This window comes from Alligator sinensis, unplaced genomic scaffold, assembly GCF_000455745.1.
Source record: "Alligator sinensis unplaced genomic scaffold, ASM45574v1 scaffold170_1, whole genome shotgun sequence".
Lineage (NCBI taxonomy): Eukaryota > Metazoa > Chordata > Crocodylia > Alligatoridae > Alligator > Alligator sinensis.
This window is the reverse complement of record NW_005841863.1, coordinates 1,393,612-1,408,645: the sequence shown is the minus strand read 5'-3', so window position 1 is coordinate 1,408,645 and position 15,034 is coordinate 1,393,612. Positions and strand designations below refer to the sequence as shown.

At 35.1% G+C, this 15,034-nt stretch overlaps 1 protein-coding gene across 1 annotated transcript in view; it reads right to left on the bottom strand.

Annotated features, from left to right (window-relative positions):
• The window catches only part of URI1 (URI1, prefoldin like chaperone), a 40,680-nt gene extending 29,265 nt beyond the window's left edge, over positions 1–11,415 (bottom strand). Inside the window, exons 1-4 of the mRNA XM_006016620.2 lie at positions 11,362–11,415; positions 9,582–9,616; positions 3,058–3,136; positions 1,165–1,300 (exon numbers count right to left, since the gene is read on the bottom strand). Coding sequence (XP_006016682.1) covers positions 1,165–1,300; positions 3,058–3,136; positions 9,582–9,616; positions 11,362–11,415 — 304 coding nt within the window. The remainder of the gene's footprint in view (positions 1–1,164; positions 1,301–3,057; positions 3,137–9,581; positions 9,617–11,361) is intronic.
• Positions 11,416–15,034: the final 3,619 nt, after the last annotated feature.

Genomic DNA, 15,034 nt, shown 5'->3' with positions numbered 1-15,034 from the left:
CTCTTTCTAAACAAAGTAAGCTCTAAACTAAGGCACTAAGTGAAACAGAAAGTTGATGGATTCTCCCACTTTCCATACTCTTCTTTGAAGGCCTCCAAGCTCTTCAAAGCCAGGACCTTAGTATCAAGTAAAAGTAGCTGCAAACAAACAGAAAATGCCAATCTCCCTCTGCCTGGTTCTCCCACTAGAAGGGGGAAACAAAAAAGGGTCATACCCAGAGCACTTAAACCTCTCCAGACCAATGGAAAAGTTGTGCAGAGGAGAACTGAGCAAAGCAACTGACCTACACATCCAAAGGAATGAGACAGAACAAACCAAGTGAGGGGGAAACATATCGGGGGGAAAAGGACGGGGCTGGGAAATAGGTATGTATGCATAAACAGGACCAGGAAGCAAAGAAGCAGCAGGGAGAGAGACATGGACAAAACAGAAGTCAGAAGAACTTAAATGAAAAGCAAAAGTAGACTATGCAGTTCATTCCACCCCCTACCCAATAAATTCCTGGTTTATTACATTAAACAAAGTTAAAAGAGAAAAATGCTTACTGTTACTTTGTCATGCCAGCAATTGCTACAGTTGTAAATATTGTCACATCCATTATATGTGAAAGGTGAAAAGCAGGATATCTGTGTGACCCCAACCAGGACATTTCTGTCTGGTCTATGAAACAGGTGTGGGGACAAGTACTACTCTGAAAAGCTTGTGAATCCCTGAATCTAACAGCATTAATGTGTTTGTTTTCAAACATTTTTAAATCTAAAACTTTATAATTCTTCACTGCTTTTGTGGATGGCTTACTAATGCATATGCCACCAACTGGGTTTGGAATATTATACACACTGTTACCAAAACTGACATTTTAGACTGCATAGAGCTCTAGATACTGCGTTTCCCATGCAATATTATGAGAACATCACTCCAAACCCTATTTCCTTGTCAATTCTGCGTTTCCATAAGCCAATTCACCAAGGCTTTTAAAGTTGTCTAATCCCCTCTACTCCTCTTATTAAATCATATCACCAACCTATATATTTTAAAGAAATGCAATTACAGAAGGCACTTTGGGTATATTACGCCTTCCATTTGTATGTATCTTAATATAGACATACATCATTTTAAGTAATAAAGGAAAGTAATATTATTTATATTTATAAATATACATACGTTTTTTTCTGTGCTCAACTAGGCCAACAGCTTGCTTGGCTGAGCATTTGGAAAACCAGTTATCCCCAAGCAGAACAGTGACCTCATTGGTATGGACAAGTTTTCCTGGCATGAAGGCAAGGGGACCAAAAGGTACCTGTGAACAGCACAGAAGAACCAGCAAAAAACACACTATTAGAACGAAACCAGGTGGTTAATCATGACAACTTGCACAGAACAGAAGAATTAAGACATAATATGGGACAAAGCTATCTCAAAACTCCATAGAACTGTTATTTATGATAAACACCTGGTAAGTATTCACACTGCCAGATCAGAATCTCAAGTACAGTCTGAATTTAATGTGGTATTTATATTCATCACAAGAAGTTAATATTTAATTAGAAAAACTTTTTGAGCTGTAGAATCTTTTTGAGACATACCCATGGATCTGACAGGAAAACAGAGTCCTGCTATATTATTACTTGGATCCTTACATAAAAATATTGCATCTCATTTAGATTAGTAAAATATTTATTATATATAAAATACACACAATTTATTATTTTCCAGTAAGTTTAACATTTTTTAGACCTGTAATATTTAAAAAGCCCCTACCAAATCAAATTTCAATTGCTCTTTTATTTGTGTGCCTAATATCTACTTAGGAACCTTAAATCAAATCTGTTTTTCTTCAGCTGCCAGTAGCTCTGCAGAGTGGGAGAGTTTACTGACTGACATACTTCCTGCTCTCATTCCTCAACATGAAGGTACCATCTGCACATCACTGGTGGCCCACAGTTTGGGAACCATTCGTATAGAACATATTTTTCATATGTACCCTGCACCCCAAAGTGAATGTACAGGAGTCTTCAGAACACCATTCTGAAACATTTATATGCCTCCAAAAAGCACAAGCAGCAAAATTCACATATGCAGGTAGCAGAATAGTGAAATAGAGACTGTTAATATAAGTTTAACATGGTAGGCTTGAATTAACTTTATTTTAAAGATCAGAATAAATGATACAATATGTGGAAAATGAATCTGGTAAAATTTTTCAGCGTTTTGCAATAAGATCACTTATCTTTTCGATAGCTGAAGATAAGAGCAATACACAAGTATAAATATATCTCCTCACTAAGATCTATAAAAAGTGCTGAACTCTCAACATCAAAAATATAAATCTTTTTTTTCCCCAAACCAAGACATATACTTCCCAACACTGTCTTATAAAGACAGTTCAAGAGTTCTGAAGTAATGCCCTAGAGATAAATGAGACTATATCCCATTAACAAATAACTAATTAAATTCAGGCTTTTCAAAGATATAGTTTGAACTGGGCATAAAATAGATGAGTTAAACCTACAGCAGTGCGTTTATAAGGTCAGGTATAAGATCTGGTAGGTCTGATCCACTAAGACTAAAGTTTATGGGGAGCTGTACACTTACTATGAAAGACTCAAAGCATGAGAATAGAGCACTGTGTCAATGGGAAGATCATTAAAACAAAAATTAGCAGCACCTTTTTATATAAAAATCGATGTCCCAGAGTTTAATTCTGTGAATCAGAGAATATGATGGCCTGTTTCTTCTCTGGCTAACAGGAAATGGCTAAGTACCATATTTGAGTCATAATTATAGTTTTCTATATAATAAATTTGCATATCAAGTATGTCAGATTTTGTGCTAGCATTTATGTCATCAGTTCTCAATTGTCAGTAACAATTTCTAATGAATTTGAAAGAAGAGGAGGAAAGAAAAAGAAGCAAAGGTTTAACTATTACTATAATTAATGTATCATTACTAAGAACTATATGGTAAACCAAGATAATATACCTCATAGTCACAAAAGAAACCTGAGATACTAAAAACTGTTAGTCCATTATTTTGAGTGAACCATACTGTACATACCATGATATCATAAGACAGTTTATCCGGCAATGTACTGAGTCGTTCTTGAAGAGCCTCATAATCACTCTCTACCTTCTTCCTGTTGACAAATTTAAGTGCATTTAATCTCATTTATATATAAAATAAAGAATGATCTTCTGATAATATAGTATCAGTGCTCCACTGAAAGATATGTGAGAACTAACTGTTTTAACTCATAAAATGTAGATTTTATTTTGTGATAAATTTAAAATGTTAGAGTAAAAAAAAATCCCCACACATCATAATCATCAGCCACTGGTGCATGCACATGTGCATATGAACACATGTGTATAAAGTAATTTAGATTTTAAAAAAATTTATGATGACGCTGCTATACTCCTTTTGTTGAGCTGTAAAATTCCAAAGTGGGGAGGGAGGGAAAGTGTTCTCCTCCCTGCTTTTGTAGCTCTCTCACAAGTTCAGCAGTTAAACCACCATCATAATTTAGAAGAAACACTGAAATCCCAATTTATATTTTAGCAGAGACATGGTATCTTCAGATTCTTCAGAACATGATTTACAATAAACCAACAGTACCTCTTGTGAATACTTTAAAAAGAATATTTTATAGTTAAATATGATTTCTGGCTGAAATTTCTATCCCCAAAAACAGTCAACAGTCCTTCAAGATGATGATTTGACCACTGGGAATGTGTAACTTCTTGAAGTATCAACAAGCACTGTAGATGTGGAACACTTTCTCCTGTTCCCCTTACCAGGACAGTATAAGTACTTCTCAAATGTTACACATTTGCATACTTTTGGGAATTTAACACCATTCCACATGGGAATGTTTTCTTCCAGAGAATATTTTCCTATACATTTCTGAAGAACTAGCATATATATTTTTCCCCATCAACTTAGACAAGCATTTTATTATTGTTTTCTATAATATAGCTTTCGTATTATAGTTTCTCATTCATGATTTTGTTGAAGCCAACATCTTTAAAGTGTCCAAACAGGATTATACAAGAGGCAAGGATTGTTGAAGGTAATGTCTTCTATCAGACCGACAACATGGTTGGGATAGAGTGGGGCTTTTGAATGCAATATGTTAATGAAGAATACACTTCATTTGAAAGGTTGTCTACGTCTATCCTAACCATGCAGTTGGTCCAATAAAAGATATTGCCCACAACAATCCTTGCCTCTCATAATTTCTGGATCATCACAGCTACAGCATCATTTCAACAATATCAAACAGGATCCTAAATTCCCATCTTCTAAGCTGAAAATTCATCGATTACTGCAGTGAGAAGTTTATGTTAAAAAAGATCTTAGGAATTTATTTTGCAAAAGAAAGAGGCTCATTTTTTATACTTCCCAAGAAGTTTCTTATCTATAAGTTGCCTGGTTAATAGCACCTATCTAGTTCATAAAATTAACATCAGCATGTAGAAGCAAATAACAGGTAAAGGAAAAATAGTCCTGAAAACCCAGAAACCTATAACACAAATTAAGAAAGACCTTTCAGCCCTGAGCATTCTGGCTAATTGCAACTTTCTAGGAAGCTATCAGATGAGTATCTCAATAGAAAACAGAAGTCTAGATGTAGCTAGCATTTCTCTCAAGTTTCTTACAAACTTTCTACTGCATGAGGTAATCATGAAGGATTTTTTAGACACATAACCTTCTATGCCATTTTGGACAATCTATCCTAAATTGCAGGGTGGACTGATTCAAATCAAGGGAATTTAAATCACCACAGTGAAAGCCTCGATTTAATCATCAATTTTAATCAACTTTTCATGTGTACTGCACTTGTTTTCTAAAGAAAGGTGCATTCTCATTGGTATAACTATTAAAACATGCAGATTTACAACTAAATAGAGGCTTTACACTAGATGTGATACTTTTTGGTTAGCTTGGAAAATACTCTAGAACTATGTGTAGTTACTTATGTAATTACATAGCCTAATATTTTCAGATTCTTATTAATTTTAATTCTTTATTTTTTAGAAAATGGTGGGTGATCTGTTGGTTGCGTGTCCTCCACAGGATCAAGTCCTCAATATAGTACATGATCTGCTGCACTACATTAATAAAGCTTGATGTTAAGTTTCCCAATTCATCTTTTACAGAGAAAAAGGATATCATGTAACTCAAACTTTCTAATAGAGGCTAGTAGATTCACATATTCATTTTTTATTCAAATGTTCTTAGGATAGTATATTAAGTCTAAGCCTGGATATATTCTGCACTACATTCAGATTCCATTGAAACAGATTTAAAAAAAAAAAAAGTTGAACAGAAGTGGGCAACTTGTTTGATTTGTGGATAAAGAAAAGCAGGGCTCTTAATGGATCCTTTAAAATTATTATTCTCCATAGCCTTAGTTTCCAAAATAGAGTTGAATCCTCTTGATCAGTTGAGTTCAGACTTTTAAAGTGGAAGACTGGGTGCTTGCTCCACCCCTCTGGCAGGGGAGGGCGGAAAGGAGGGGGCTGCTAATGTCAGAGGAAGGGGAAGGAGAGAGATGAGGAGCGACACCCCTAGTAAGCAGCACCTGTCTAAGGGAGGGCCAAAAGGAGAAGCGGAGGAAAAAAGTAGTGTTTGGCATAGAGGACTGGAGGGGGAGACAGCAAGGAAGGCAGCAGAGCTAGCAGCAGCACAGCACAGAGCAAGGAAGGGGATGCACCAGGCCAAACTGCTTGCCACTGATACATCACGTTATGGACTAGGTCCAGTCACTTCAGGAACACCACCACTGTTCTTGATCATTTTGGGACCGCAAAACATATTCTAATGATACCGTGAAGTTTTGTCTCATTTAATTTTTGGATGATTACAGCTGTCACTGTTAGTAACAGCTAATGTTGCCACATAAAGCTATTAAAACACTTAGGATGGTTCCTGCCGTCTAGCCCAAGCTAAAAAATACATGTCTAAGATGCTAACCTGTGAGATAAATTGATAAGACTTTGCATATCCCATTCTCTGCCCCAAAAGAATTCCTGTTTTCATGGATATGAGCTTGTGTTTCAGTTTCTTTTTAGGAAGAGAAAACTTTGTAAGAGCTGGGAGGGACTGCGGATGAAGGGAACATGAGTTTCTTCTTATAACTAGGTTTCATGGAACTGGGATCCTTGAGAAAACTGACTGAAGATCTGTCATCCTTTCCTTTTGTGAAAGAAAATAAATGATAGCTTTGTATAAGGAATGTAAAATTCTATTTTAATTACCCCATCTGCCTTCTTTAAAAGATTCTTTCACAGAAGCGAAGGCTGATCAAGCAAATCTTAGGCAATGTGCATAAGCCACGAAAGGAAACAGAGGGCTCTTCTTACTGCCTACTGCCTGCTTGGCTAATACGCTGACTAGAAAACTGGAAGCAATGTAAAAATAATAAAGATGATGCTAGCACTTTTGCTCCCTGAATCAGATCTAGAAGTTAGTTTGGTTTGGGGTTTTTTACCCCCTTCCTTTCCTTTTTTAAATAACTATCCAATAAGGAATCTGGACATGATGGTAACAAGATTCATATAGCACCTTTTCAGCTACTTGTTAAAGTGACTTGACAGTTTGCAGTTGGCTTGTATATCAAGTCTGTGAGAGCCTGAAACTCAAAGCATTTATTTCAATGTGCCTTTGTTTGTGTTGCTATCCTATTAAATATCTGAAAGCCCTTTACAAGGGATGGCCAGCTGGTTAAGTAGCATGATGTCAACACCTGCTGTTGAAGGGCCTCCCAGGAAAGGTGCCAAACTTAAAGACCAAGTACTAAGAGTCCATAATGGAACACATAGTACAGGAAATAACATTGAGGACTCCGGATATACTCCTTCCAAGGGCTCATCTTCACAAACCTTAACTGTGTTATGACATGGTGATGACAATTCAGATTCCAAAATGAGAGAATAATCTTTAAAGATGCATAGAACCAAAAACAAAACAAAACAAGGGCAAGTCCTTCTATTGTTTTTTGACATGCAAAGAGGAGTATCCTTAAGAAACAAGAAAAGAGGAGCATGGAAAATAAGTGCTTTTCTTCCTACAAGGAAAGGATTAGCTCTCTGATGATTTTAGGCCTCAAACACTTCCCAATTTAACAATTTTTCTGTTTGCCTGGAAAGAAGGTATCCTTTAGGATTAGACACTACCAATTAACCACATGCAAGTGCTAGAGGAACTGCTCTAGTCAAAGCCAGAAAGATTCTACTGCATTAATACACCACATGTTCTATATTAGTGATACTTGGAAGCTAACTTTCTGATGTGGTTACTTACCCTTATGAAGGAGAGAGTTTAGGGGAAAGAACACTTAAGAATGAACAAAAGAACGGTTTTTCAAAAAAACTACCGTACCTTGCCAATAAAATTTGTACTGTGCAAGTCTGAAAATACAGCCAAGTTATGATCTTTTTGTTTGACCAACTGTACAGTGGAGATAGAATTAGACAACCTTTCAAATGCAAAACATTCTTCATCAGGTCACCTTGGATTCAAAAGCTTGTCCAACTCCATCCCAACTATATAGTTGGTCCAATAAAAGCTATCACCTTAGAGAAATCCTTGTCCCTTGCATAATTTCCAGACCATCATAATGAAAAGACAAGAAACAACAACAAGAAAAAGGATGAATCAATACAACTAGTTGATTTAAAACAGTCTTGCATATGGGAGGAATCATCCTCCCTTTCCACCTACTGGCACATTTATGAAATGAACACTTTGGTCTACTGACTGAACATATAACAAAGAAATTAAAATAAACACCTGTGCATCAGAGAGACTTATTTACAACTGGATTTCACTTATGAAAATGCCTCTCTGCATGAAAATTCTTTGACTTATACATACTCTTTCATATTTGAACAGTTATTTATGTGTATAAACTTACACTTAAAAAAGCAAACTAGACTTATAAGTGGAACATTTTAAGAGAAATGTATTAAAATTTGAGCATCTAAAACTTTATTTCTCATTCAATTCTTTTTAGCAGCCTTCTGTACCATTAGCTACTGAAACAAATCATCCAGCTGAAATGAATGGATATTTAGTTCTTGCACAATCAGGATCTAAAAACAACAACATTTTTGTCATAAAAAGCTGTGTACATGCTATGTAACTACTCTTCTACATAAAATCTGTCATCCCAGATTTTTAATTCTTTGTGTAAACACCCCAAAATTAGTTATGGACCAATACTAGTAGCTTATTGTTTTAAAAACACATCCTTCATACCTACCCTTCGAAAAACAGACATTTATATAGAGAGGTAAAAGAAAACAATTTAAACGTTGTCAACTTTTGTTTGAAAATGATGCATCAGAGCTTCAAAAAGGTTTTTGGGGGGACAGGGGAGTGGAGGGTAGGCAGAGATAATTCCTAGTAGCAGTATATATAACCATACTGGCCTAAATGTGTATGGACAATTTTAAAACCCCTGAAAATAGAAGTACATTATGGCAATAGTGGCTTAACTACAACAGCACCAGTGGGCACCTCTATAATGTTGCTTTTATTGAAAATTAAGACAGTCTCTGAATTTTAAACATAAGTGAAACATATGAGTTTTAGATTATTTTCTGCAAGCCAGTAGTCAGAATTTAATATGATGATGTGTATAGATTGCACCGATTTTTTTTTACTCTTATCCACTGTTTGCAGCTTATATGCATTTAAAATAAAAACATTTGATACACACTAACTATAAATTATTTGCTTGGAGATCTTTCAGGCATGAAGAAAAAGCCTCTTAAAATAAATTTAAAATATTATATGCTTGATGGTGTATAACCAAAGGTTTAATCTCAGCACTAAAAGGGGCAGTTGCTGTGATTCTGCAATAACCCTGCAGACAATAATCAAGACAGCTCCTGTTGTTCTCTCAGTAAAATCATGGTAAACACAGCATGGATATATTGTAATTTGATATCTGTAAGATCAACTGTTATATCTCACAGTAACTCATAACATAAGATTCTATTCACCATTAAATGTACATTTTCCTCCAATGCCACATGAAACTGTTATTTACTAAGCATGTTTTCCATTAACTATAGATTACCATATTAAAAGCAGCAGAGAAAAAAAGTGCCATTTTAAAGGACAACCCATTTTCTCTAACCATTAAATATTAAGGTTTATCAAAAACAGTTAGCTGTAAAAATGCTAAATGTTATAAATGCTCTACATTTTAAAAAAAAGTTAATTAAGCAGCTGCACTTAAAAAACAACAACTCCTCCATATTTGGGACACCTATTTAGCAGTGTTCTTTCCACAAGTTACTTGGGGAAAATTAAGAGGAAGAAGGAGACTTAAAATAATTATACACACTGAAGTTCCAACATATTTGGGAAGACAGTGATATCACAGGGAAAAATATACATTTGAAAGAAGGAGCACTGCAATAAATCAGACCTATCTCAAACTATAAACCCTAACATATCCTAGTAGAGTTTAGCTAACATTATTATAATAACTGTAGGGTACTTTACTAAAACACAAGCAGGTTCTCCCATCAGTATTTTAGGCATGTAATCAAACATTTTTCACTTACCAGTGCTGGATTTTTTCTTGGCAGCTAGTGACCACCTGTCATTAAAACAGATAACTGCTCATGAAAAAACAAGGCTAAGCACACAGCTGCAATATCAATGTATCAGAAACTAGAACAGTAGCTTTACAGATTTGGTAGCATCTCTATATACATTTTTATTTGTCAGTGCAAAGGCATGTGAATGTTACTTCTTAAGGAGCACGCTTTATCACAATACTAATGCAAACTGATAACTGCAGAACAAATTACAGCTTTCCAATTCATATTTTGGTACAGTGTCTGCTCCATAACTATTACGTGACATATGATATAAGATAAGCAGTATTTTGTATAATCTACAGATCTATTTTCAATGTTACATGTTTTGTAAAAAAAGCAAACAATATAAATTATAACAAAAACCAATGTAACATCCATGCTTGTTCATTTAAAAAAAAAAAAAAAGGAAAATATTTTCAGGACTGCCTTTATCATAACATCTACAAATGGTGGTTTCACTAACAATATTATTCTGAAACAGTACAAATGAATTTTGCTGGGTTTAAATGCAAAAAAATTGCCTCTAGTACATCTTTTGTTAAATAGAAAACATATATACCCAAGCAACACACTTTTTTTTCAAAGTACAGATTCCCCCAAGAGACCAAAAGTTAACCATTTCATAATATGCTTAAGACTATGCATTTAAAACATTAAGTTAAAAACAAAAAGTTATTTAGTTTAATAGCATAAGTGCAGACAAGATATGTTTTTGCTCCAGTGGATTGCAGTATCACAACTGGATGGACATTTTTTTTTCAAAAACATATTTTGAATTTTGAATAATACACGCTGAAATGTATAATACAGACAATTTCACTCAATTACATAAAATGTAATGAAGCTGTGAGTCAATTAAATGTCTAGACTTGTTCTCAATAGAAGCATATTCCAAATATTTTTGAAAATTCTGTTTTACAAATAGCCACAAAACTGCCAAGTTAAAAATAATTAATGGGATAATTTGCAGAAAAACCCCAACCACCATCTTCAACTTCCACCAAAATCATTAGAGCTTTTAAAAAAAAAAAAAAGTGCAACAGAATGCACCTTTTTTTCTTTTTGGCACATGTGCGCCCATTACAGGAAGACTCTACAAAATTTACTCAGACAAGTAGATAAAGCAAACTACTTGTGTCAGCTAACAAACGTAGAAAAGTTGAAGGATCAGTTCTGTATTTACAGCCTCACAACTCCATAAAAACCATACACAGTGGAATACATAGTTGATCAATCTCACTCCAGGGTTAAACCTTATGCCTGAGCAGTCTATAAATTAAAAACCTCTTTAATTCCTATTAAATTATTTCTCCTAACAAATTTGCTATTTTTAAGTCTAAGACAGAACAGCAGGTTTCTATAGGATATAGATTCACAAAGCTATTACATTAATATAAGGTCCACTTTAGAATAAAGCTTTACTAGCCTGTATAAAGCATATTCAATAGTAACAGTGCATAACAGTGGTAATATACAAAAAGGGGCCGCTTTAAAACATAGTAAAGACAGAAAATATTATATCAACATATTTCACTGTTTCAGATTTGGTAGTGACTGCAAAGTACACAACATAATTAAGTGCACAAAAAAATGTTTATGAAATCCTTTAAGAAAGTTCCAGGTTAATTGCCCCATTAAAGATGAAGCTGGAAAAAAAAAAGGCAGGAAGCTTTCCATTCCCAATACATGACTTTCCATGCATGAAGTGAGCTAAAAGCACAAAAAGAAAAGCCCTGCAAACCATAAGAGCAGCATGTTCATTAACCTCTACATGATAATCCTTTCGTAGCTGCATATTAACTAGTTACATATTCATAATCATTTACATTATTTAGAGGACCTTCTATGAAAATTTCTAGGCTATATCCATTAGCTACAATGTTAAAGGTTACAGACGATAGTCTACTTAATGTTTCCAGGAAGCTTTTTTAATTAGTAAATATGTAAATTGGACGCATATGCTTTTTGTATTTCTTTTTAAATGGACCATCAGTACAACAGCATATAGATATATGCTGTTTCCACCATCCTTTATCCCCTTAAAAACAATCAATAAGACCAATCAATTTTAATTTAATTCTTCTTCTTTGATATAATCTTCCATGAAGGAATACCAAAGGGTGGAACCAATAACAATCTCTACTGTGGCAACAATAAAATAAGGGATCTCACGGAAGTGCTAACATCACCAGCTTCAATATGCTTTTATTCATATCTCAAGGCTGAAGAAATAACTATACTAGCTGAAGAGATATTTTAAAAATCTAGGAGTCAATCACGTATTACTTCTATGTTCTTTGATGGGACAGTCAATTTGTTACAATACCTGCAAAAATAAGCAGCAAAGAAATATATCCAGCTCTTTTGAGTCTCTTAACTCTGTGCTGCTAGAAGCAACATATACCGTTGTGTACAATTTTTAAATGGCTGATGACAAGGTAAATACATACATGCATGAGTTACAGTTATAGGTGAGTTATAGTTGAGTTTTTCTGGCCTACTAATGCTACCAAACTATATTACCTTTAAGACACAGTAGAACGATAACAATGCATTCCAACTTATTTTCCTTCTAAGCATAACAATATATGAATTTGCAAATCTATGAGGTTAACAATAGTTTATTTGCAATCTAAAATATTTAAAGTGTGCTATTAAACTATACTGGCAGCAAACAACATCAGCTAATCAAGTGTTCAGTTATTAAAAAAGAATCTACTTTTAGAAAAAAAAATCTTTAGTCAAAATTAAATGGGAATAGACAAGTATGTTGTTTCCTCTCTCTCCCCCACAAACTTAATATTTCTCCAGATCTTGATTCAATACATGCAAATCTGATTTCAGAAATGCTTGCTACTTTTTCAGTTGGATCACCAAGCATGCCACCTGCTTGAAGAGCTTTTGCATGTTTGTCTCGTTTTCTGCTATTTACATTGTGGGTAGCCACAAGGGGGCATTGTCTTATGAGTTTCCATGCTAAGTACATACAGCACACAGTAAAAAAAAAAATGGTGGACAAAAGCAAGGTTTTAAATAACTATTATTTTGCAGTTTTTCCAGTGGTCCTCTCTTCAGTTTTAATTACTCCTTGAATACAAACCAGGCATAAAAAATAATAATTGCTGGGTCTATTTTTCATTTTTTCAAGCTATTTAAACTGAACCTTTCCATTACTTCTGTTTTAGGGAGCTAATTTAAGTTTTAACCCTTGTTCCTATACTTGCGAACTGTTATCCCCAATTAGTAGTACATCACAGCTGAAAGATGAACTAGAATGAAGATACAGCACTATATTGGGATGGTGGGTAATGTAATTAAAATAATGGCTTTTGGTTTGCCTAGTAAACATAGATGGTTTTAACAATAGACATTTATATTGTACTCTTATTTTTAATGCCATGTATTAAATGCTAATACAAGTGTGGTGGCAAATAATGAGCATGCATTTCATAATCATGATTCTTTTTCTAAGTATCCGAGGGTTCCAGTGGTAGCCTAACAAAGCTCACAGGCTGTTGAAACATGAGTAGCCACACACTGCTCTGCTGCATAGCAGAAGACACTCTTCACTGTCTTAAAGACAGAAACATTCCTTCTTCAGCAGCCACACTGAACTCCTTTCTCATTGTCCAATCAGCCAATCAATATATATAATTTTTCTCCATCTTCCATCTGAGGAACTGAAAGCCCTTCACATGCATTAATTAAAATTTGCAACACACTTTTGGGAGACAAATTAGCTTGATTTAACAGGGCAACTGAGTGACTTAACTGAGATTACACATCAGTCCACAGCAGAGCCAGGAGTAAAAGGCAGATCTCCTGACTCACGATCATCAGATATAATCACTGCACTGAACTCCCTCAACAGACTGTTTCTTAGAAATGAAGATGGGTTGAATTATGGGAAGAGAAGAAATGATCTAACATGGGAGCAGGTTCTTACCTCTGCATGCCTATCAATTACAGATCTACTTCCCATTCCTGTGCAGATGCTTCACTTCCCTTCCTCTCTTTCTTGAAAAAGACAGTATGCCCATTCATGCTTTTCTTTCTGTTAATTCTGTGCATATCTATCCCGAATACTTCCCCAGTGTCAGGCAGTTCTTCAAGACGAAGTACTACTTTTGTGAAGTGCAGTATATGATAACCCTGATGACTATTTTCTTAAAAGAAGGCTGACTCACATGTGCTACTTCCTAAATCCTAGTCATTTGCAATTTTCTGAGGCTGTCCTCTCCAATAAAGAGCCTCTCTCACCGCCCCCCATCTTACCCTCACATTGCACATAGCAGCACAGTGAAGCTAATCTGCTAATTCTTATCTATTTCCTACAGGCTCTGGGTAACAATAGGACAAACTGTCAAGCCTCTGATCAGTTCTCTTTATGCTACACCTTGGGAAAAGCTACAATCGGCAGAGATGGCACTGGAGTCATCTCTTGGCAGTTGACTGAACCTGTCACTAGATTCATACTGTTATGGTTATGTTCACAAGCTAGAAACTACTTCTTTTTAGATGACATCTCAATTTCTAGAAAAGATAATACCAACTGTGTAGGTAAGCAGCTGAACTGATTTTTCCAACACTGTACATGGGCATGTACAAAAGTTGAGTGCGCGTGCACAGTTGGATATATATGCACACACATAGCTAATTAAGATTATAACTCAAGAAATGTTCAATAAATATTTGGTATTTGTACATGTGCACTATGCATTTGCATGAAAGGCGAGGCACATTACCAGATAAGGATGTTTTAAGTTCTGACTTTCTAAAATTATGACAAATATTACACCATTAGGTGCCAGGAACCCAAGTCCAATCCAAACTCTGACACTGACTTCTACTAGGGAGTCTTGTATAAAATGAAGCCTCTCAGACTACACTTCATCTGTGAAATGGGAATAAGCAGTACTGACTTACCTGCTCCCCAGGGTTTGATGATGATTAATTAATGCCAGAGAAGCACTTTGAAAATCTGGAGCACTGTATAAGTGCTTAGTCGTATTATTCACCACTTGAAACGTAATCTGAATGAGATCAGATATGTAAGTAATTTGTTTACATGTGGTAATAAAATAATTTGTAACTGTTTAAACTTGAATTAGTCTCACTATAAGCATTTCCTTTCAATCACATTTCTAGTTACTGAAAAGAAAACCTGATGGTATAGAGTACTTTTTGTAGAGGCAACGGGAAGTAATGAGGTGTTAATTAAAGTAAGGGTCCAATAAATCTAAAGCCAATGATCTGCTGCCAGGATACTGACCTTGCCATTTGGGATTTTTGAAAAGACCTTAGTCTTGACCTTGGTTCTATCACTCGGGCCCTCCCATGAACAAACTACCATAATCAAACTGCAAGTTTTCTGCAAGAAAGATCAATGTTTACTAGGGCCCAAGATAAAACCA